The following is a 24,621-nucleotide window of genomic DNA, read 5'->3' on the forward strand; positions in this document are numbered from 1 at the left end:
TACCTCCCTTTTTAATTACCTCCTTGATGTCATGCCTCGGGATTCGATCCAGCCATCCTGTGCTCTTCTGTTGGCGTCTTTGTCCACTGAGCCACAGCAGGTTCTGTCACTGTCCTTTTTGCCTTTGTCCATTCTTTTCAAACAGAATGCGTTTTTCCTTTGTTATCTAGCCTGTCCTATCACACTGCAGGTGCTACTATTAAACCTACCCCCTGCTGGTCTTCTCTGCTGGTGATAGTCTTTAATGGATTCTTCTTGGAGTTCTAGGCTAGTCAGATAAGTTTACTGCTGAGGTTTCTTTCTTACACTGCACTCTCCCTCAATTCCTTAGGAGGTATGTGATATACTCGACTGACTTTTAGGGAGCCAAGTCCGAGTTGTCTCCTCTAGTTTTACCTCCAGGGTTTATCCAGGTCACGCTGAAGCTGCTAGGGCCTGCATTGCTGGATACTATAGTCTGTACAGCAACAGGAACAGTCTGTACAGGAACTGGGTGGGGTTTATGCAGTTTTTTTGTAGTTACATCCTTTATCGCCATGTTTACTACAATTTGAGCATAACATTTGCAACGTCTTTTGCTCAGGACTCTCCAAAATCAAAAATTTGTAAATAAGGTGAGCTGGTGATTTCCTCTAGAAAACCACACGCACAGTGAACCCCACTCAAAGATGATCACTCAAAACATAAAACAATAGGGGAATGGTTCTATCAAAGAATATGGGGAAAATGCATAGTACTGTATATGATGAAACTGAAAATCAGTCACAGGACATCTGATTAAGCTAACAGAGGAGTCTCTTCTTAAATCGATGCCCATTTGCAGAGGGATCACTATGATAGTAGAGCCATGCAGTCGCTACAATGCAGCCAACCACATCAGGATGCCGTGAAAACATTTTTGTTGTGTGTAAATGACCAGAGGTGGTAAAGAAAAAAGTTGTCACTGAGATTAAAATATATAATAAACTTCTAATAAAAAAGTTAGGAGACAAAAAAATAACTTCAGCAAAAAAATTATAAAATGTAACAATTTTTTTGTCTCAGTGGTTTTAGGAGCATGCACTAGGGACTACCCACTGAGCGTTTGCAACATGTGATTGCCATAAGGGACCTTTTCAGTCTTGTGGAACCATTAATGATTATTGTCAGACTAATGGGTCTGCACAGTGACTAACATTATACATGTTATAGGGCCACTCCAAAACTCAAATTACTCTGCATCATCTCCCAACATACCTGGTTATCCCCAAAGCTTCAAACTTTGTATCGCCTTGTGGTGAGCGTGATGGCAATAATATAATGTCATTTTTTACAAGGACATATCCTTTGTATTAGATCAAATGTAAGATGACCTTTATTTATTAAACAAGATGTGCCTGTTCTTCCAACATGTTTGTTTTAGCACATTTCTTATATTGTAAGTGCTTGTTCTGTTGTCCTGTTTTTTCCACATGGTTTTCAAAGGTAAAAAAAAACACAGCAAATTTACAGTACCAGCAAAGTAAAAGAGATTCTCATGCACATGCTGCTTATTTTTTCCTTGTGGATTTGAACCTTCAAAGCATTCTTTTTTTTTACCAAGTCTGCAGCATGTCAATTCTTTCATGACTTTTATATAATAAAAAAGCAACATTTTTGCAACAGTTTTCACTTATTAAAATGAATGGGTAAAAAATGCAAGTAAAAATGCATATAAACCATTGGAAATAAACGTATTTTACAGTCTTTTTCCTGCAACACTCAGTGCAGAAGAATCTGCTTCAGATACTCAACGTGCACACATACCCTTCTCTATGGGCACTTTTACTCTCACTCTTTCTAGTAGGAATAAAAAAGAATGCAGACTTCTAAGAGAAAAAGCTCCAGAATTGTTATATTTTGGGGAATACAATTTCAATATAAGATGGCAGGTCCTCTTTAGCCTTGTGGGAGCAACAGGAACCCATAAACGATCCAATATTTATAATGGGCCCTATATTGTAAGGAGAACATGAGCTTACTTTGGTTATAGTCTCAAATATTCTTGAATGTGAGCACATAGACCTAATTAGTATAGCCTTATTAGAGAATCCTAATTTAAATGAGGATGTTCTTTTGACAAATTTACCTAATTACCAGCCAGATAACAGACCAATTCAGAATTCTTAGCTCATGTATAGGCATATTCTCTTGTTTTCATGTGAAATTAATAAGTACAAGCGATGATGGTAGAACTGATAGGAGGAACCTTCACTCTACTAAATAAAGAGAACAAGAGACAAATTGCTGAGCAGATGAAGATTGACAGAACAAGCTGATTCAGTTCTTCAATAATTCAATCATAGAGCGTAGCCCAGAATGCCGATTTAGTTTAATGTACCTGCAGTATGCTCAGCTCTTAGTTATCTTGTTTTAAACACTTATCTATATTGAAGATCTTTCTCATCTGTATTAAAGATTTTCTTCTTAAGGTCGGAGGAAGTTCCGTTACTTAGTCCGTCTATTTTTAGTTTGAAAGTAAAGTTTAGCCATTTTGGAATTGGGATTTAGTTTGGATTTTTAGCATAGGTATTTATGTGGACATAAACATTTATAAACAGGCAAACCAGAAGAATTCCCCAGGATTTATAATACCTCACAAGATAATGATCAGCCCTATAGCTTCAGATAGGCTTGGCCACTGCTGGTCCTCATGGGACGAACTGTGGCTGAGTTAATTATATTAGAAAATGGCCCATCATGAGCTTTGCTGTTCTGGGCTTAGGGTCTACAATTTTACTCATGGATCAACCCTTAAATAAAGAAACACTGACACTGGTTGGCTTTATAGACAGTTTTGGGCCCCATTGTATGGGAGTTTTCATTATTGTGTCTGGTCCATCTAAGTATCCTTTGTTACTCTAGTGCAGGGGTGGGGAACCTTTTTTCTAACAGAGGCCATTTGGATATTTATATAATCTTTGGGGACATACAAAATTTTCAACTTGAAAATGACTTTGTGTGACATGCAGAAGTAGTGCTGTTGCTTCAAAAGTATCCAGCGACTTTTAGAAGTAACACAGTCACAGGAGAAGGGGAGTGTTTAGCAGAGCCCCAGGGGGATTGCGGGGAAGTTGTTTGCTGTCTGTCTGGAGCCGAAGAGAAAGGTGGTGTGTGATCTGTATATCACAGAAGGCAAGGGAACAGAATTCAAGTCAGGGGGGAAGCTAAACACAGGTCAGATAGAATCCCTAAGCTAATAGTGTAGAGTATTATTGGGCAGAAATATAAGGACTGGAAGGAATCCGGTCATAGTCATCATCTTCCTCATCAAAGCCTCCCCCCTCCATCTCCATGCAGGATAAAGAATGCTGTTTACTATTGTGCCCTTGTGAAGGAAAAGCCTGTGGTTGTGTATGCATAGAAGTGCGCTGCTAAGAGATCTAATCTGTGCTGAATTATGCTTCTGAAGAGAGTGACGTTACGGTGCCTGCTTTATTAACCTGTACTGTAATGAAGATTGTTGCTGTAATATCCCTGAATTGCTCTGGCCATGCTTCAGATTAAATTCCACTGTTAAACTGTTAAAAAGACTCTTGTCAGATGTGTCTGGTCAGCAACTGAATCTATTGTGTGCCTGAGAGAAGATGCAGCCTATGGTCGCCCTGAGCAATGGTTCCCCCAGGATTCCAACGAATTCATGAAACCCGTCTCGCACTATCTGAACCTAGCGGCGTGCATGTAGCACTTGCTATATTTGGCCAAAAATGTAATTAAAGCACCCCTAATGTGATGGCTGGATCTGCTTCTCTTTGGTGAGGTGTGATGGTAGGTGGTATGGATGATGTTGCTACATGTAACTGCTTTTCCAGATTTACGTCGGTCTGGAGTGCAAGCGACTCTTTGCGATAAGTTTTGTAAAGAATTTGCAGCTGTAAGTTGTCCCGAACACAGATGTATATTACACTGCAGGTCTCCTCACAGCGAGGAATCACTGCTCATGTAACATATATAGAACTCAAGCAGTGGGAGGTCTGCTATATAGAAATCACATAGGAGACACCGAGACTGCTGTTTATACATCACAGAAGATGTCACGGGGTCCTACTCCGATATCACACTATCAACAGAGGGAGAGATCAGTGAACAGTCCCAAGAACCTTTATTATATGCATACCAAAATTTCCATAAAACAATCTACCACACAAAGGATGAAATAGTCCAGGAACATGGATACAGTTGAGTAACAGGATTAATGCCCCGGGAGATAAGAGTCCCAATCTTCTGCTTAGAGATCGATATGGCAGTACGGCTCCAGATGCTTCTCCATATAGGCTCCTCCAGCAGGATTGCCCAGGGTAATCAGAGTTTCTCTAAGTCTCTCTGGGGTGCTGGCCTTAGCATTAGCATCCAACAAAGGATCTATATCTTGCTCAACTTCCTGTTCTCCTCAGGCACTCTCCTTATATCCAGGGTAGGCAGACAGGTTGGATGGTTTTCAGGCCCCTCAGACCTGGGAACAGTGCCTCAGAGATTAAGGCACTACAAGGGGTGATTTGTGGCATTTGGGGAGCAGTGGGGTCATGAATGGACAGTCAGGAAATGTCAGCAGGCATTCATCAAGAGGCATGGACACATTTAGGTTGCAGATGGTTACTGGGCTAGTTCAATTATCGGACCTTTTGTAAGGCAAGTAAGACTCTAGACAATACGGAGAATACACAGAATGATACAGAGTAATAAGACAATACTCCTAAAATCAGTAAAAATATGAACATAGACAGAATTATACACCACACACCGTATCACATCATCACAGGAGATATGGGGCTGCGGCATAGACATCATAACAGACACTATGGTCCTCTTGTGTGAGACGGGAAAATCACGTGCTAAGTGCGCCCACAAAGTACGTCCTGATGCTGTTACTGGCCAACATCATGACGTTATCTTCCATTACATGCCCCACAGCGTTCAGTAGTGAACACTGTGTGCTCGTATTATGTTTAAAGGTATATACATGCATTATCAATTTCAGTAGGAGCATAATTAGCAATTGAATCTTACAGGGGCTATACTATGATTTAATTTCCAGTAGTTATTAACAAAGTTCTAATAGAGTTAGCTGTTTTTATGAGAAAATGAAAAAAAAAATACACAATGTATAAAATATCCAAAAAAGTTAGCCATGCATATACACTAAAATAAATTTATGAACACTCATGTATAGTGCTTGAAAAATTGTGAACCCTCCAGAATGTTCCATATTTCTGCATAAATTTAACCTAAAACTACATAAGATTTTCAGACAAGTCTTAAAAGTAGATAAACAGAGCCAAATAAAACAATTACAAGATTACAAATTCTAGTATTTTTTACTAAATGAGGAAAACTATTCAATATTGCATTTGTGAGAGATAAAAGCATGTGAATATTTATGATTAACAGATAACTGGAAGATGAAATTAGAGCCAAGTGTTTTCAATCAATGGATAGAGATGAGCGAATTTGTTGGGCATTTCAAATTCGTGTTCGGGGTTCCGGCTTGTTCGCGGCAAAAAATCGGCTCCAATCAGTTGTGAGTGGGTGACTTGCTTTATTTAAAGAGCAAGAATCAAATCTGACTTTCATTTGAAGAAGTATATCCTGGCACGAACAAAGAGATTTTTGAGGGCCTGTTGATGCTCATCAGTCTCAAATGAATACAAAACCACCTCAAAAGAATTTTGGCTCCACCATTTGACAGCCAGACATATTCTGTACAAGAGGGGGAAATGCAAGACCCATATTACCCTCCTTGGGAGAGGTTGACCAACAAAGATCACTCCAATATCAAGACTTACAATAATCTTCACGTTCACTAAGGAACCCAAGGTAACCTCTAAGCAACTAAAGGCTCTCACATATTAGCTAATGTGAATTTTCAGGAGTCTATCATAAACACTGAACAATAATGGTGTGCATGGCAGGATTACAAGGAAAAATCCTCTCTACTCCAAAAAGAAAATTGTTGCCCATTTCCATTTTTCTAAAAAATCACTTGGACTAGCCAGATGGCTATGGAAACAATATTAGTGGATGGTTGAGACCAAAGTATAGCTTTTTGGCTTATATGAGAAGCATTATGTTTTGAAAAAAAAAAACCACTGCATTACAGCATAAAACAACTCATGCTAGCTGTGAAACGTGGTGATAGTAGTGTCATGATTTGGGCCTGTTTTGCTGAATCTGAACCAGGACAGCTTGCCATCATTGATAGAACAATGAATTCTAAATTATTACCAGGAAATTCTAAAGGAAAATGTCAGGACATCTGCCCATGAGCTGAATCTCAAGAGAACTTGGGTCATGCAGCAAGACCACAAGCCAAAGCACACAAGTTATTTTACAAAATAATGATTAAAGAAGAATGAACTTAAAGCTTGGGGATGGCCAAATCAAAGTCCTGACCTTATTCCAGTAGAAATGTTGTGGAAGAACCTGAAGATATCAGTTCATAGGAGAAAACCTACCAACAGATAAGAGTTGATGCTGTTTTCTAGGGAGGAACAGGCTAAAATTCCTCCAAAGCTGATGTGCTGGACAAATCAACAATTACTGGAAATGTTTAGATACAGTAACTACTGCATAAAGGGTTACATCAGATACAGAAAGCAAAGATTCCCATACTTTGGACACACAAAGATATGTGATATTTTCATCATTTAAAAAAATGGCAAAATCAAATTTTTGATTTATTTGTTTGGTTTGATTCTCTATCTACTTTTAGGAATTGTTTTATAATCTGATGTAGTTTTAGGTCAAATTTATTCCGGAATATGGAAAACTCTTAAGTGTTCACAAACTTTCAAGAACCATTGTATGTAAAGACAAAATATGAAGATCTTAGTGAAGTAAGAAATGTAAATTGTGGACTTGTTCTCGACAGCTTCTTGTTTCTAGAAATCACACTCACCAGTGATTCTTTATGTGAAACTTTATGTGGAGATGGCATTTACAGTGTTTCAGTCTTGCATAAAGAAGAGAACAACTTCCCTATTTTTTTATTCTTGTTTTTACACCCAATATAAAGTGCTGTAAATAACTTGTCACATGACATACTGGGTAGAAATGCATTGTCATACAATATAATGATGGATAGTGTCATATAGTATGGGGTTGTGTACTTATCTCTAATTCTGTCTTATCAGTAGCAGAAAAATCCTATTTTTAGGCTGTGTGCCCACGATGCGTTTTTTAAGCGTTTCCGCAGCAGCAATTCCTCCGTGGAAATGCTTAAAAAACGCTTGGTAGAAGGTCTTCCATGTTCCCCAATGATAATCCGCATGTGCTGTGCACATGCTGCGGAAATTTCCGCTGCGGGTTATCATTGCGGAAAAAAACGCAGCACTACCAATTATTTTGCGTAATCGTGGCGTTTTCGCCGCCATTGACTTGCATTGTATTGCATAATATCCTCATCACTACATGTGCACATGCGGATATTAAGCGATTCAATGTGCGGATGGTACCCGGGTCTGGAGAAGAGGAGATTCTCCTCCAGACCCGGGTACCATAGTACCTGTAAAAAAAAAAAGAATTTAAAATAAAAAATAAACATTATACTCACCTTCTGATGCCCCCGGTCTCCTTAGCGATGCGTCCTGGCTCCCTGGCAGCTCGCGATGGTCTAAAAGGACTTTCCATGACGTCATTTAGTCATGTGACAGGTCACGCGACCGCCGACGACGGCGGTCGCGTGGCCTGTCACATGAATAAATGACGTCATGGAAGGTCCTTTTAGACCACCGCGAGCTGCCCAACACACCGGACGCACCGGAGAAGGAGACCGGGGGCCATCAGAAGGTGAGTATAATGTTTATTTTTTACCATTCTTTTACTATTAACTTGGTTACACTATATAAATCCATGCCGTTTGCACTTTACAAGTGATGCTAAAATTGCTTGGAAAAGCGCTTAACAACCCACATGCCAAATCGCATTTGAAAAACGCGGGACATACACTTGACCCTAGCAGAAAAACGCAAGTCAAATCCGCATGTAAAAACGCTGCAAAAACGTGTCAAGAACGCGTGTAAAATCCGCAAGCGTTTTTGACTGCCAAGAACATGCAGAAACGCTGCAGAAATTTTCTGCTTCACTTCTGCATCGTTGACACATACCCAAAAGGTGGCAGAAAATGTATAGAAAATAAGACACAAATACTAAAGCCACTAAAAAGGAGCAAATTACTCCAAAAGAAACCGCAATGATGAATCGGGACCTATGATTTTTTTTCTGAAGGAGGTGTTACTACATCTTAACTGAAAAAAAAAAAATCACATCTTTAGCATAGGAAAATTGTGCACGGGTGACTGAACTCAACCCGGCTTCTCCCCTGATGACTGAAAGCCGGAGGCTGCAGGAAAAAATAAAGTTAATTTGCTCTTGGTAGTGATTTGCCCAGGGGGGATATATGGGGGAAACACGGTACCCGGGCCTTTACCTCCTTGGGATGTCGCGGCAGTCGGCTCCCGGGCCCGTCCTCTGGGTCACTCTTTAAAAGGGGTTTTAGTGTTTTTGTTAACAGTTTGTCTCGTGACGCCACCTGTGGTTTCTGGTAATAGTTACCAGCGCTGCTGCAGACTTCCGGGGGTGATGGGATGGCAGCTGGGATGTTTCTGCTCCCCACAGGCGGAGCGGGCCCCCAGGGCAGAGTTGATAGATGGGATGCAGGTGAGAGATGGCCCGGTCGGGTCAGGGGGAATGACGGACACGCACACAGGTGATTCGCTTCAGTACGTTTACTGGTGTAATGGCAGGTATGGTCTAGGGTACTTGCTAGGAAGGGTGCACTTCAGGACTCTCCCTAGTGAGCGGGTATAAGGCCTCCTGTTCCGTTTCTTCCCTCTCTAAGCTTCTGGCCCGCCTGGAACGTGGCCTAGCTTCTATGTTGTGCTGCTCTCTCACCTGACAGCTTGGTAGTAGGACTTTTCTTTGGCAACCACTATCCCTGGATGCCGGGGCCTTCGTGGTTCCTAGTCCTGTTACTGATGGTAGCTTCAGGATGACCAGGGGTCTGGAAGCCTCCTGGTATGCCAGTTGTCCCTACTGGGTGTAGAGAACCCTGTAGACGCGGACCCGGTGTCCGGATTGTGTCTTGAGGTGAGCCTGTGATGCTCCTCTGCCCCCTCAACTCCTCTTGCCTCGGCCACACTCGGGGCCCTCAACACACACAGCTGCTCATGTGCTGCTCTCAGACTGCTCTCTGACTAAAAACTCACTGCCTAACTCCACCCTCCATATATATATATATATCCCTAACAGGGCTCCCTCTGGTGGTATGAGGTGGAAGGGTGGAGGTGTTTGTAATGTAATGAGGGCCTCTTGTGGAGAAGTCCATCCATGCACCCTTTTGGGTCCTGTGGTACCTGTAGTAGCAGGGTGCTACAGTAGCGGAGCTCTCAGTGCGGGCACAAAGAGACTTCAGAACGCTATTAACCTGCAGATATAACCTCATATCTGCAGGTTTATAGTGTTTCTTTATATGACAAGTTTCTTTTAATTCCTTTCTGGGCTTCTATTGACAAGGTAAGGACACAAAACTGAAGGCTTATGAGAACAGGGACATTTTTAAAGAGGCTTTTTCCCCCCGCACATGGGTTTTCTGACTAATAGATAACGGCATTGGCTATAATCATATATTACACATCTTTCCTGCTTCCAGACTTCCGTCCACTCTCCTGTTTGGCTGGTTCTCTCAGCTGCTTTGCCCATTAAGTTGCCACTCCTTCTGCAATTATATGCGTCCAACTTTGTGAGAATAGTTTGGTTTGGGAACAGCTCTTTTGTATTCCTCATGACTGTGCCCCAGTGCACAATGCAAGGTCCATAAAGTCATGGTTGGGGGAGTTCTGTGTGAGAGAATTTGACTCCACAGTCCTGACCTCAACCCCATCCACCACCTTTGAGAAGACCTAGAATGGAGATTGGGCAGTAGACCTTCCCATCCATCATCAGTGTCTGACCTCACAAATGCTCTTCTGGATGAATGGACAAAATTTCCCCGTTATATACTTCAAAATCTTATAGGAATCCTTCCAAAGAGGATGGAAGTTGTTGTATGTAGCTGAAATGGGGAACCAACTCAATATTAATGCCTGTGGATTTAGAATAGGCTGTGATAAAAGCTCACATAGGGGTAATGTATAGATGTCCATATAATGTATGATGTTTAGTGGTGAACATTTTTGGGAGGAAAAGTCACAAGTTTGTGCAGTAGTCACTTCCGAGGAAGCACTGACAAGGCGTGCCACAGTCATAACACGATTATCATGAGCATGTGATGTGGTGCACATCTATTATTGTCACAAACAATCTATAAGTATGCTGATAACTCAAAAAATCCAGGAGGACATCGGCTTTTTACAAATATCAGCCTGTCACACATTTTTAGTGTCAAGAAAAAACTAACATTTGTTGGAAAATGGTCTAAAACTGACCTTTTCTTTCATCTAAAATATGTAACCAGATTTACTATTACAGCCGCATAGGCTCCTGAATATTAGTAACTACCAATTCTCCCAAATCCCTATCAGGGAAGAGGCTTTTTTTTTTCAATACAGTTTACAGTATCTTTATACAATCAAGTGTATGACATTTTATTATTAAAGGGAATCTGTCACCAGGAGCAGCATAATGTAGGGGCCAAAATCCTGATTCCAGCGATGTGTCACTTACTGCTCTGCTTGTTTTCATTTTAATAAATCACTGTTTTATTTGCTGCAGATTTACCAGTTCTCTGAATGTTGAGCTCTGTATAACCCCGCCCACACCACTGATTGGCAGTTTTCTGCCTATGAACAATACACAAAAAGCTGCCAGTGTTGTGGGCGGGGTTATACACAACTCATGAATATGGAGGACTACATGGCAGCAGGTTTACTAGTCCTCTAGTGATAACCTCCTGCTGATAAGAGTGATTTTATCAAAATTACACTAAGCAATTCAGTAAGTAACACATCACTGGAATCATGATCTCTGTCTCTACATTATTCTGCTCTTGGATTAGGTAGCAAAAATCTGGTGACAGATTCCCTTAAATAAATTTTTTTGTTCTATATTGGCATTTCCTTACATATTTTAGCATTTTCCTTACACAGCATTCGGAAATATGTATTGACTATCTTATGCTTGCTCTGAAAATGTAGCTACTATATGGAAATACATTATAAATTTATGAACTCAAAATTATTTTTGCAATTGTTTAATTTTTGTACAAATGCATTCATATTTAATGCATAATGATTGATACATTGCAGTAGCTCTTAGTTTTCATGTATAGTTGTACTTTTTACTGTTTGATGATCTAAGACATTTTAATGCGCTTATAGTTAGACTCTACATTTAATATATATACTTTTGTGTTTGGTTATCTAAAGTTTAGGGAATTATATTTCTGTACTGTTGGTAAGAACAGTATTTGGTGTTTCTGTAAGGCTTAAACAGACAAGCCAAAGGAGTAGAGTTTAACTAAAGTTTCACATTTTGCTACAATATATAATGTACATTTCTTTGAATAAACACTGATCAGCCATAACACTGAAACCACTGGCTGGGGAAGTCATTAACATCGATTAATTACAATAGTTGGAATATATTAGGCAACAAGTGAACAGTCCGTTCTTGAAGTTGATGTGTTGGAAGAAGGAAAAATGGCCAAGGGTAAGCTACTCTGAGAAAAGCAATGGCTAGACAAATGGATCAAAGCATCTTCAGAACAGCAGTTCTTTGGGGTGTTCCTGGTGTTCAGAGGTTAGTACCTACTAAAAGTGATCCAAAGACAGGCCTCTAATGGGCATATGAACGTCAGAACTGAAATATGGAGCAATAGAAAAAGTTGGCCTGTTCTAATGAAAAAAACTAATCAGCTGCAAGACGGCATGTGGATATCATCGGCGAGCATTGCTAGCGCTCATCTGCTGGTCCTTCCTAGATGTCCCCTGATGAACCTCCAGATGGAAAGGGGAAACGTGTCTTGATAGAACACTACAGGATTCTCAGATAAATCTATTCTCTATTGAGGGACAACTATCTTTATCTTTTTTAGTCATATGTGGATTGTCATCTTCTCCACTATGGTGGTTCCATATTGAAAGTACCCACTGGGAACATACCCTAAATAAAAGATTGTGATAGGTAATTAGAACTCCCCTGAATAACACTAATTGTCTATTTCTTTTTGTAGATTCTCCACTGTTTGTCTTTGAGATACAGCTTTAGCTTGTCTCCACTGCCTTCTATTGTAAGGGCTGCCAGGGATAAACTTATCACAAGCAGAAGGCAGGGAAGTCCGGCTGAAAATCCATCACATAGGATACATTGAGAAGGTTGCATATTGTATAAACACATACATTAAAATCACTTAAGGGTACTAACCACTTCTAAATGCTGCACTTAACAATCTTAAGTAATTTAAAGAGGTTTTTGAATCGATCTGATGAGTTCTCTAAAAAAGACAGACACCCTTGTCATCAGCAGTTATATTTTTCTCTAGCCACACACTTTCCATGCAGTTCTAGAGTAGAGCAAATATAGTATTACATACAAATGACTGGGCAACAATGTAATATTTGACTTTTGCAATGGATAAGAGTTGTCCTCATGAGACAATCCCTTTAAGCATAGAAGAAAATAATTGCAGTTAACACAACATAATAAATCCCAAATGTAAGTAAAAGTAGGACAAGATAGCAGCTTTCCAACCCAAACTTTATTATACTTTCAAAAAATACAGAAAAAAAGTCATTATTTCCAATAATTTGTACATGTTTCCTTAATTGTAACTTTCTAAATCACATCATATTTAATCTTAAATTGTATTTTATTTTTTAGCAAACCAGAAATATCAGATTATTGAGTACTAATATAGACATGCAGTTAGCGGGTTGAGACAGGCAGGGCATATTGTCCTTCTTGTCAGCCCTTCTTGCAAATTTATGTCAATGTCTTACAGCAGGAGGACTTGTCATCAATACTGAAAATTACATATTGTCAAGAAAAAACAATCAAATTTAAAGAAACCTAAAATGAACCTATATCTATGTGTGTCCATAATGTTCATGAGCAGAGACATTCTGCTGAACAGAACATACAAGTCATATCTATATAATTAATATAATGCTGCATATTCGCTACCCTGCTCCAATGTGCTTTATGATGTCTCTACGGTAAAGTCATCTACCAGTGAAGCAATGGTTTAGGCATACAGAATATATATATATATATATATATATATATATATATATATATATCATTGAAAAAGTGATTTATGAGCAAATAAGATAACTAATTGGCATTTATAGAATAAATTGATTTGCATTTTAATTAAAACATGTCCCAAATATGCAAGAAAGAAAATCATCCATCTGACTAATTATTGATTATTTCTCTATTAGGAAAGAACTCAGCTATCGATAAACTTTTACTAATTAACCATGCTATTGATTATAGTCTTACTATACCCACCCAATTAAACATGAACCTGTCAATGTTTTTTCACCAGTAAAGAGCAGGTGTTTAAAATGATATAACAAATTGCCACGGATGGACAGATGGTGTCGGAAACAGTAAATGGAGTTTCAGGCTTACAATTCCCAGGTAATTGTACTTGACGCATTTTGTTACGGCAGACACAGGAACCGATAAAAGGGGCTCTGAAGAACCCCCTGTGAATGAAATAGTGGTCAATAGGACGCATCTCATCCCCATTTATTCTTAATATGGCTACCACAGATAGCCAAGCGCAGCGTTGAACTGGTCTTTTGCACTTCCATTAAGAATGCATGGCTTGGATGTGTACATGATCGACCGCCACTTCATTCACATGGAGCTTTTCAAAGTTCTCGTGATCAGGTGGGGGTCCCAGCAGTTGGAGTATCTCTCCATTCCCAAAATATGCCCTACCTTCACTGTATACAAATCTAGTCTTGTTAGTCAACTGGGCGTGGTCCTCAAGAAGACTCCCATAGAGAACAGTTGAGGAGCACACCCTCTAGGCTAAAAAGTGAAGCTTTACAAACTTGGAAGAGGGGGCGATATCTCAGGAATGGAAAGGTGCAGGGATAAAAAAAACAATGCCAGATTCAGGAGAACAAGGGCATTGACAGATGCTTTTTGCCATTTTTACGGCAAAAGACAGGTCATCTTTAAAAAAAAAAATTAACACAATTGCAGACTTCGTACTAGCAGTAGATACTAAGGGTCCATGGCAGTGTCGTACACCTTACTTATAATGCTGTAATTAAGATATGGGAAATTGCATATTCTTCTTTCTCATTCTGTACAATAGGGTACACTGTGTTGGCTTTATTATACCGATATAAAAAGTTCTAACACTTTCGACCATGTCATACATAATAACTGGCAGTATGCAATCCCCATTAACGATGTCTCTGACAATACAACCATATCTGTAGTGCTGACCATTGCCTACTGCCGTACAACAGCTAGACATATAAACTATCTGCGATGTACGCTGTCTTTTATTCCATGTTTTCAATCCAAGCGATGTTAAAAAAGAACAGCCTACTAGTGAAATCCTGCTATTGACTGAGTACCAAGTGAGAGCAAAAGGGTAAATGGATAGTCGCCTTGTTAAATATGTATAAGAAGTCCATTTTCTCAGCTCCTGTGTCTGCCACTTTCCTGTATTGTAAAGTTAGTCTAGGTCAAGCAGCTGTGCATAATGCATAGATCAGGGAAAGCAGCCTATAAAAATACATCCGGTCATTTGGTCCTAGGGGGATTAAGACGCCCCCGTCTTGAAGATTCTCTATTCCTGCCACATGGCTCCGTTCTCTCCATTCTCATGGAATTTGTGCAAGTGGTCGGAGTATCTAAAAGTGAAAGATCAAGTAGAGGATTACTGCAGGCTATTTTCCGATGTAATTAAAATAACAATGTAATAGCAGAAAAACTCATGTGCATTTCTAATTTTACAAAAAAGTTAGAAAGTTTAGGCCATTATGTAGCAATATATTGATATTTGTGTATGTTACATATTAATAAATTCATGCTGCCAGGTCAGCTTCTGACACCTTAGTAAAAAAAAAAGAAGGCTGTGACTTTTGCTTGTGCAATTTCACATAATTAGTTCTGGGTGGATACTTTCATTACAACAAGGTGTACGCACAATACTCGGGATTTGTGAGATATTGATTAAATGCAGACATGTCGCTGCTTGCCATGAATTAATGAATTAAAGCAATTCAACATTTTAATCTATTTGCTCTCAGGTTGTCAGCTGTGCACTCCTCCCGTACATAAGGACTTTTACCTTTCTTCGAAACTGCGCACATGGTGCCTTTTTTTTGAGGCAGATTCCACCTGAAACCCTTGCGAAAGTAGGCAATCTATGGGGACTGGTAAAGAATTCCTTTATCACTTGCCAAAAAGAATAGCATTGTAAGGTGTGGAGTGAATTTTGTGAGTTGGCTGGAGAAAGTCTCCATATACAATTCAGGGACAGGTCAGATGTTTCTAAAAGGCTATTAGTCACCAAGCTGTATGGTTGGTGAGGAATAGATTATGAAAAGATATAGACGCCCTGTTTCATATTCGTGATTAATAAAATTCTTCCAGGACACAGAGGAGATCTGTTTTGTTCTTTACGTTTTGAGTCGTCTTTGTCTTTTTTTTCTGATCCATGTCAGTATGGAGCCTTGACCCATCATTCCAACCAAAGCAGGGGATTTTATAAGGTAATGGTAGCAAATGACTCTGGCAGGCTTCGCCTCCATAATTTCAAGACAGACTGTTGTGGTCAAGGTACATGGATGACCTTGAAAAGCGTAACTAGACAGATCTATACAGTCAGCGGCGTTACTATGGAGTACATTATTCTTCACTAAACTGGACACAATTTTATTATCTCATACTTGCCAATGACTCATTTTGAGGTCTGTGGTCATCAGGTCATATTTGACAGTAGCTTGCTGAAGCCATTAAGGTGGCCTGCCTAATTCTTAGGTTTTTAGGTCTGTGAAAATCAGTTATCACAGGTTACAAGCCTCTTTATTAACTGGTTTTATCTTTTTAGAATCCTGTTGCCCACCTTAAGGCAGAATTTAGGTAACTAGCGGCTCAAGATGCACAATGGAGGCAACGTGGCCTACACATTTTCTGTGAGATTTGGAAAATGGACTAGCGGTGATGCTTTGGTTGGGTGGAGGCCAGAGCTCCATGTAAGTGTACACAGACTCCTCCTTGGCAGTAGATGGTCACTGTGGACATAAAGTGGTGGACTTGATGATAGAATTGCTCAAAGGGAGTCCGTTGACTGGCATATTCCTTCAACTCTGGTGATAAAAGATACATGATACTTCAACTGGTTTAATGGTCAAATTTTAAATAAAAGCTGTGGCCAATCCAAGTCCAACAAAGAAATTCATGACGTGTGTTATTGGGCAAAGGATAGTGGGAGGACCGTCATTGGGAAGGGTCAATATGTTGGTCTTTACAGTCTTCCAGATCCGGTATCATTGCCAAAACTTACACCACCCGAGAGAAAAAGTGTAGATTCTGATTGGTGCAGCAGCTGTTCTCCCCTGGGGGCTACAGAAAACTCAGACAAGCGCAAGACAAAGTTGTGCCTAATTTTACCACAGCCATGTATTTTTTTTCTTTGGCTTGCCAGTTTACCTTGTAATTCATGTACAAACATATTGCACCCTAAAGAATGCCCCTTTTTTGTTTTTATTTTCCCATCCACCAGCTACATGTGATTCCAGGTGAGGGCCTAAAAAACCAAGCAGAATATGTACACTAGTGAGAGCATCCTGTATTGTGTGAATTCGGCTCTTTAAGGGGAACCTTACACGAGTTTCATTCTGCCTGAATCACAGGCAGCATAATCAGACACTGGCTGTGTTATTGCAGCAGGGTGTGTTTTACTCTGAAATGCTACAGCGCTTCAGAGAAAACATGCTCTGAACAGCCGGTCAAGTACTATGGCACCGAATTATCAAAGCTCTTATGCAAAAAAAATTGCATAAAAGCTTTGAAATGTTGCAAACTTTTGGCACAACTCTTTGCGCCAAAATTTTGTAACCTTTAGTGTTTTCATGCCAGTTTCTTCCAGCTCCGCCAAAATGGGCAGTGCTGGAGTGGGACGGGAGCCTGATGCCACAGATCATCTAATTTATGCTGTGGCGTTCTGTGTACCAAAAATCTCATTCTCAAGAAAATTGCCGGTCTTGATGAATCAGGGCATATGTGTTTTGGATGACTAGTATGAGGCAAGTCCCCCACTGACTTCTCCCTGTCCCGCTAGACTAGTTATACTAGTTCAGAGTAAAAAACAGACGGTGGCAATAATGCAGGCATTGTCTGATTATGCTGCCTGAGTTTCACATATTTCATGTTTGCATACTATAGCGCTACAGAGTGCAACTTTATTTGTTAGTTATATATGGAGATGGCTACTCTTAGTATGCACCTGTACACACCTTTTTTTATTTGGAAGGAACGGTCAGTCTTTTGATATTTGTATACATAGGCTCTTTGACTGAGTACTCCACCCATCAGCCTATGGCGGTTTTAATTATAGCAGGATCCAACCTTCCCATATTAATGCAGGCTTCAGCCTAAGAGAGGATTCACATTAGATAGGTTCGCCTTACCATGGCTACCAGGCACACATGAATTGGCCAATGTATGCGCTAAGTATTCTAAATTATTTCTATTTTCTAGAGCAGTAATGCTATTCAAATTTCATATATTTCATGTTTGCATACTATAGCGCTACAGAGTGCTACTTTATTTGTTAGCCTGAATGAAGGGCAGCATGAATCTTAAATGTATTTCCCTTTAAATGTATGTCGTGACACGCTTCATGACATCTTTTGCAAATGCAATTCCCAGAGTACATGGTGCTATAAATGGTATCTGTATTCTGTGGAGAATTAGATGTTTCCCGTTCAATTATCAAAAATGTTTCTACTTGTAAATGAATCTGTTCCTATAACAATATTAAATTGGAAAATTGCTCATAATGTAATTTTCTAATATTTAAATGGCTCCAAACAGAACTTTAAGAATCTATCTGGACATAGATCTGCTGCGTTGATGAGGGGCACGAACCACGGACACTGAGAAGAGCAATCAACGTCCATAGTCCCAGATTCCTGGTTTGACATCAGATATTGTTTGAAGCTTCAGTGTCATCTGACTGCACCGCACAGAGCATGTATTGGGTTACAGTGTAATGTACATTTACAACAATATGAGAATGAGGAAGGTATAATGGTTTGATAATGCTTTAGGTTAATGTTCTGAGCTGTAATGGAGACACGATCTTCTGTTCCATATTTCTGTGTTTCTAGTTTTTTTTAAATATATTTTCATCGGTATCAAAAGCCAAAAATAAGAGGAAATTGTTTGTAAAGCCTACTTTTTTGGATGCATGAATATTTCCAGTGGGAAATGTGAGGAAGCACTTAATCTCAGTAACAGTTGTAACATGATGACATGAGTACTTTTCTGTGCGAGGAAATCCCTCATTGCCTTATTTACAGCATAGACTTCATCAGATCCATCTCATGTGCCCAATTGTAATGCATATACCTTCCCAGTGTAAAGGTATGGAGACCAAATGCATGGAATCTCTGAACAATGGCCTCAATACTGTGTCTTGGCTGCAGGTTGTCCCACTTTTAACTCTTTAATATCCAAAACCTTATATTAAAGGGAGTCTGTCAGCAGATTTTTGCTACTTAATCTGATAGCAACATAATGTAGGAGCAAGGAGCCTGATTCCAGGGATATGTCACTTGCTCAGCAGCTTGCTGTAGTTTCAATACAACCATAAGAAAGAAAAATGAGCTGCACTCACCAGTCCTTAAAAGCAATATCTTTATTCCATAAGGGTAAAAGGTCCGGCAAGCAGGGAGAGCGGGGAAGAAAAAAGCAGACAACAGCTGTTGTCTGCTTTTTTCTTCCTCGCTCTCCCTGCTTGCCGGACCTTTTATCCTTATGGAATAAAGATATTGCTTTTAAGGACTGGTGAGTGCAGCTCATTTTTCTTTATTATGGTTATTTTGGACTGTTTAAACTTTTTTTTATGAGCTTTTGCACCTGAAAGGTTACCAAGTCCTATCTAGGTGTCTGCATTGTACATGTTCAGCTTTGCACTGACTATTGCAGCTGCTTGCAGGTGGTGCAGGTTTTTCACTTTCTTTGCTGTAAGATGTAGTTTCAATACAATCAGTGTTTTATCAGCAGGAGATTATCACTGCAGAACTAGCTGTCTCATGCAAGGTAGTCCAGCTAATTTGTGTAAACCCGCCATCACCACTGATTAGTAGCTTTCTGTGTACACTGTACATTGTCAGCCAACTGCCAATCAGAGATGCGGGTGAGGTTATACAGGGCTCAGCATTCGTAGCACTGCATCATATACAGCAAAGAAAACAGTGATTTTATCAAAACTCCATCAAGCAGCCCAGTAAGTGATACATTGTTGGAATCAGGCTTTCTGCCTCTATGTCATGCTGCTTTTGGATTACATAGAAAAAACTTGCTGACATATTCCCTTTAAAGTAGCTATGATGATATACATTCTTTATGTCATAGCATATCTAGGTCTAGGTCAGCTAGGCTTTCAAGACATCAGACTACAAGGATAACCATTTTAGCTTCTACCAATTATGTAAAATTCTTACAATGATGCAGCAAAGAGTAAAAATAATACAGACTCAAATGTATAATTCTACATTTATCTATACCTGTATAACCAAGTGTTCTAAATGCAAAACCAAAAGCAATAAATACTGATCCCCCAGACTGCCATTTACTTACTTCTTTGCGCAATAGGCGGCACAATCTCTTCCTACACTTTCACTCCAAGCCGTTTTGTACAGGACCTAATAAATAAATAGATAGATAATGTGTATGTGTATTCAGCGTTAATGTAACAATTAAACCTTTAAGCTACCCCAAACACCTTAGAATGATAGTATGGCTGACCAATTGTCAGAAATCGCAACCGTCTTTCCCATACACAGGAGTGCTCGCTCGGCAAAGTGCTCCCGTGTTCTCTATGAAAGAGCCGCTGCCGGACATCTCTGGCGGCAGCTTTTCTCAGGAAGAAGGGAATCAGCAGTCTGAAATCAGACATGCTGGATCCTTACCTTCCCCAACAGTAATCTATCCGTTGCTCCCATGAACACTAGAATGTCAGCAGATCCCGTCGTTTGGACGACTTTAGTCTAATGTGTATGGGGGGCTTTATGATCTAAAGGGGCTTTCGCAATAAAAACATAGATGGTGGGATAACCTTGTGTTCCCCTACAATGCCTGGAATGATAAGGCAGTAGGTAATGTAGGATGACCCCTGGATTTCTCTGGCCAAGTGTCATTCTGATGTTCCTGTTTCCATCATTGTATCTGCTGTACCTCACAACTGTGACTTATATATAGGGGGGTCCATCTTTTACTTCCATTATTAACCACGTTTGTCTTTAAAGAGCAGTCAAGATTAGGCTGTGTAACCTCAACAAACCTGTTCTTTTCCTCATATGAAGACAATAATTATTAAAGTGCATCTCGAAAAAAGATCTTAATAATAATATAATAGTCACTGATTATTATAGAATTGCCTGTAATTTAATGGCTTTACTGTTGGCTATGTGGGTATTATTCCCAGCTCTGCTCTATAAAAGTGATCTGTGCCTCCGTTCGTCTTTGTAAAGCCAGAGCTGTCAGTCATGGAAAAGGACGGTGGAGATAGTTGAAAACCAAGAAGGTGGAAAGGCAATGAACTACTTGGCCACACCCAGGGTGCACCGGGCACCTCATTAGTATATTTGAATGAAAAAAAAAATTCTGGCAAACGCAGGAATGGATTAGGAAACAAACGGTATGTTTTTTATACCCCTACAAGCCCCTGTACTTGGTTTGAACAATCATTTTGTGCTGACAGAGTCCCTTAGGATTAATTGCTGTCCATAAGCACCAACCTACTGTAAGCTCACAAAGAAGTCAGTGCATAAGTGATTGATTGTACAAAAAGCACAGAACGATCATAAAGAACAAGGTACCTAAACCACTAGTGAAAGAACCGCCGCACATACCTTCAATAAGAAGAAAGCCTCAACATTAGTATTATTGTTTTATTAACAGGAACTTGATAATGCTTTCTGTTACTTACCAGGAACACCAGACAATGCAGGAAGAGAGTATAGAAAAATGCAATTGTGCGAGCCATCTTATTTGACAGAATGAGCCGTCCCTATTGAAAATGAAAGAAAAAGGATATAAATACATTACAGTTCGATAGTGTAGACAGGTATGGTGTTTCATCACCCCTTATCTCTGCATATTCCGTATTATGAGGGTGTATGGAGTTTGGCTTCTGTAATTATCACCCATCCACGTTCTTTGACTAGTATTAACTGATAATCAGCAGGGGACCTCTAGTATACTGCTCTCATTTTACACCTGTCCACAAATATCCTCAGATCTAGTTACCAACACCCCAGAAAGACGTAGTTACTTACCGGTAACGGGATTTCTCAGAGCCCATGACGGCACCATGGAGAGAGGGGATCCGCCCTTCAAGGACAGAAAACCTACAGATAAAAGGGCGGTGCCTCTCTCCCGCATCAGTTGTTTACAGAGCATGAGAGGACCACCAGGTTAGTAACACAAAATTTTACATTTTAAGAACTTGTCAGAAACACCATGTGGCTACAAACAGGCAACTAATAAGTGTGCGCACCCACATGTGAAGGGAGGGAATGTACGGGTGCTGTCATGGGCTCTGAGAAATCCCATTACCGGTAAGTAACTACGTCTTTCTCCTTCCCCCATGACGGCATCACGGAGAGAATTACAGAGAAGTGACTCATTAGGGGGGGACCACAGCTTCCAGAACCCTTCTCCCGAAAGTAAGGTCTGAAGAAGAGGTTAAGTCTAGCCGGTAGTGATTGACGAAGGTAGAGGGGGAAGATCAGGTTGCTGCTCTACATATCTGCTCTATCGTAGCACCGGCCTTCTCCGCCCAGGAGGCTGCCACCGCTCTTGTTGAGTGGGCCTGCAGCTTCTCCGGGGCAGCTTCCCCGCGTGAGAAGTACGATAGTGTGATGGCTTCCCTTATCCATTTGGCCAGCGTGCCCTTAGAAGCTTTTTTCCCCTTATGAGGGCCCTGAAAGCAAACAAAAAGAGAACTATCCTCCCTGCACTCTTTTGTCGCCTCTAGGTAACGGATTAGGCACCTTCTGACATCTATTGCATGCAAGTCTCTCTCTTTCATGTTCCTAGGATTGGGGCAGAAAGAAGGGAGGGTGATTTCCTGAGACCTGCGGAATCTTGACAACACTTTTGGTAGGTAGGCAGGGTCAGTTCTCAGACTAACTCTATCCTCCAAGATTTGTGTGAAGGGGGGGCCTGCAGTTAGGGCCTGAATATCACTAACCCTATGTGCGGATGTGAGAGCTACTAAAAGCGCTGTCTTGAGGGATAGAATTTTTAGATACGCACCTGACAGAGGTTCAAAGGGGGCCTTCGTTAAAGCTGAAAGGACCAAGTTTAAATCCTAAGGTGCAGTATTTCGGGAGGGGATGGGTCGGGATCTGGATGATGCTTTAATGAACCTAGATACCCATCTATCCCTAGCCAGATCGAAGTTGTAGAGGGCTCCCAGGGCCGCAACTTGGACTTTTAAGGTTCTTGTGGCCAGACCCTGTTCCAAACCCCCCTGTAAAAATTCCAGGATAGCAGTTAATGGGACCTCCCCTCCTAGCCTGGAACCGGAGACTGAAAGGAATTTCCTCCAAGTTTTCCCGTAAAGTTTGGTGGTCACGGGTTTCCTACTTTGAAGTAGTGCGGTAATAAGATTTGGGGAAAAACCTTTGTCCTTCAGAAGAGCCGTCTCAAATTCCAGGCTGTCAAGTGTAAGCTTGATGCCTGAGGATGAAGTACCGGACCCCGAGAAAGAAGGTCTGGAAGCTCCGGAAGAACCCATGGGTCGGAGATTGACATCATCCTCAGCCAAGAAAACCATGCCCTCTTTGGCCAGAAGGGGGCTATCAAGATTACCCTTGCTTTCTCCTCCCTGATTTGCCTCAGAACAGCTGGAATCAGGGCGGTCGGAGGAAAAGCGTAAGCTAGAGGGTGACTCCATGAGATCATGAAGGCATCTAAAGCTATGGGGTTTCCTTTGGGGTCTAGAGAGCAGAATGAGTGCGTTTTGTTGTTACGACTGTTGGCGAACAGATCTATGGAAGGACGTCCCCACCTTTGTACAATCTGACGAAAAACTGACTGATTTAACTCCCATTCGCTCTGCTTTAGCTGTGTCCGACTCTTGAAGTCTGCCGTGCGATTTTCTATCCCTTTTATGTGTAGAGCTGATAGGGATTGTAAGTTTTCCTCGGCTAAATGAAAGATGACCTCTGTCGCCTGCATCAGAGAATGGGATCGGGGGCCCCCTCGTGGTTCAGATACGCTACTACTACTCGGTTGTCCGAGAACACCCTCACGTGTAGTGTGTGTATCAATTCCCGGAGTGCCCACTCTGCTGCTAGAAGCTCCTTCATGTTTGAGGAAATTAGCTTCAGATGTTCTGTTCAGACCACCTGAGCTACAAGGTTGTTGAGGTGAGCCCCCCAAGTCCCCCAGCTTGCGTCTGTGGTCAAGATTTGAAGTGTAGGGATTGTCCATGGAATACCCCGGGTTAGATTGTCTATCTTCCCCCACCACTCTAGGGAAAGTGTGGTTTCTGCAGATAGCATTAGCTGCCCTTCTAAATGCCCTTTTAGGGATTTTTCTGCTTTTATGATCTCCCACAGCAGGGCCCTGGTGTGTATTTGGGCCCATTGGACGTCCGGGAAGCATGCTGTCAGGGAGCCTAGAAGGGACATGGCTTTCCGTAGGGACATAGACGGGTGGGTCTTTGCCCGCGATATTTGGTCTATGATTTTGTGAATTTTCCCTGTGGGGAGACGACACTCTTGTCTTTTTTAATCCCGCACGATGCCTAGGTATTCCTGTATCTGGCATGGTTCTGTTTTGGATTTTTTCAGATTCAAAAGCCATCCTAAGTGTGTCAAGGAATCCATGACCTTTCCCAGATGAGTTTTGCAGTTTAGGAAGTAACTGCCTATTACCAGAAAGTCGTCCAGGTATGGAATGACTAGGGTGTTCTGTTCCCTTAGATGTGCCATCACCTAAGCAATAACTTTGGTGAATACCCTTGGGGCTATGGCGATGCCGAATGGGAGGGTCGTATATTGATAGTGTTTGACCACTTCACATATGGGAACTGCTACTCTGAGGAACTTCTGGTAATCTTTGTGTATTGGGACGTGATAGTAGGCGTCTTTTAAATCCAGAACGGCCATGAAACAATCGGAAACAGCATTTTTACTGACGATTTTATTGTCTCCATTTTAAAGGCTTCCACCTTCAAAAGTCTGTTCCGCTTTTTTAATTTTATAATTGTCCTGTAAGTCCCGTCTGTTTTTCTCCTTAGGAATAGCGGAGAATAGAAGCTTTCGCCTTCCTCCCCCCTCGGGACCTCCTGAAGGACCGCCTTCCTTACCAGTCCCCGGATTTCCTGCTCTAAGGCCAGCTGCTCCTTGTTTGAGGACCTTTTGGGGGTTAAAACAAAGTTTGGCTGCGGAA

General features: G+C 40.9%; 1 protein-coding gene across 1 annotated transcript in view; it reads right to left on the bottom strand.

Annotated features, from left to right (window-relative positions):
* Positions 1-12,691: 12,691 nt before the first annotated feature.
* CUX1 (cut like homeobox 1) overlaps positions 12,692-24,621 on the bottom strand; it is a 491,160-nt gene continuing 479,230 nt past the window's right edge. The window contains exons 21-23 of the mRNA XM_073667764.1: positions 21,146-21,226; positions 19,795-19,859; positions 12,692-14,834 (exon numbers count right to left, since the gene is read on the bottom strand). Coding sequence (XP_073523865.1) covers positions 14,771-14,834; positions 19,795-19,859; positions 21,146-21,226 — 210 coding nt within the window. The 3' untranslated portion in view covers positions 12,692-14,770. The remainder of the gene's footprint in view (positions 14,835-19,794; positions 19,860-21,145; positions 21,227-24,621) is intronic.

Source organism: Phyllobates terribilis, unplaced genomic scaffold, assembly GCF_046119375.1.
Source record: "Phyllobates terribilis strain yellow unplaced genomic scaffold, ASM4611937v1 Scaffold_2__4_contigs__length_985480577, whole genome shotgun sequence".
Classification (NCBI taxonomy): Eukaryota; Metazoa; Chordata; class Amphibia; order Anura; family Dendrobatidae; genus Phyllobates; species Phyllobates terribilis.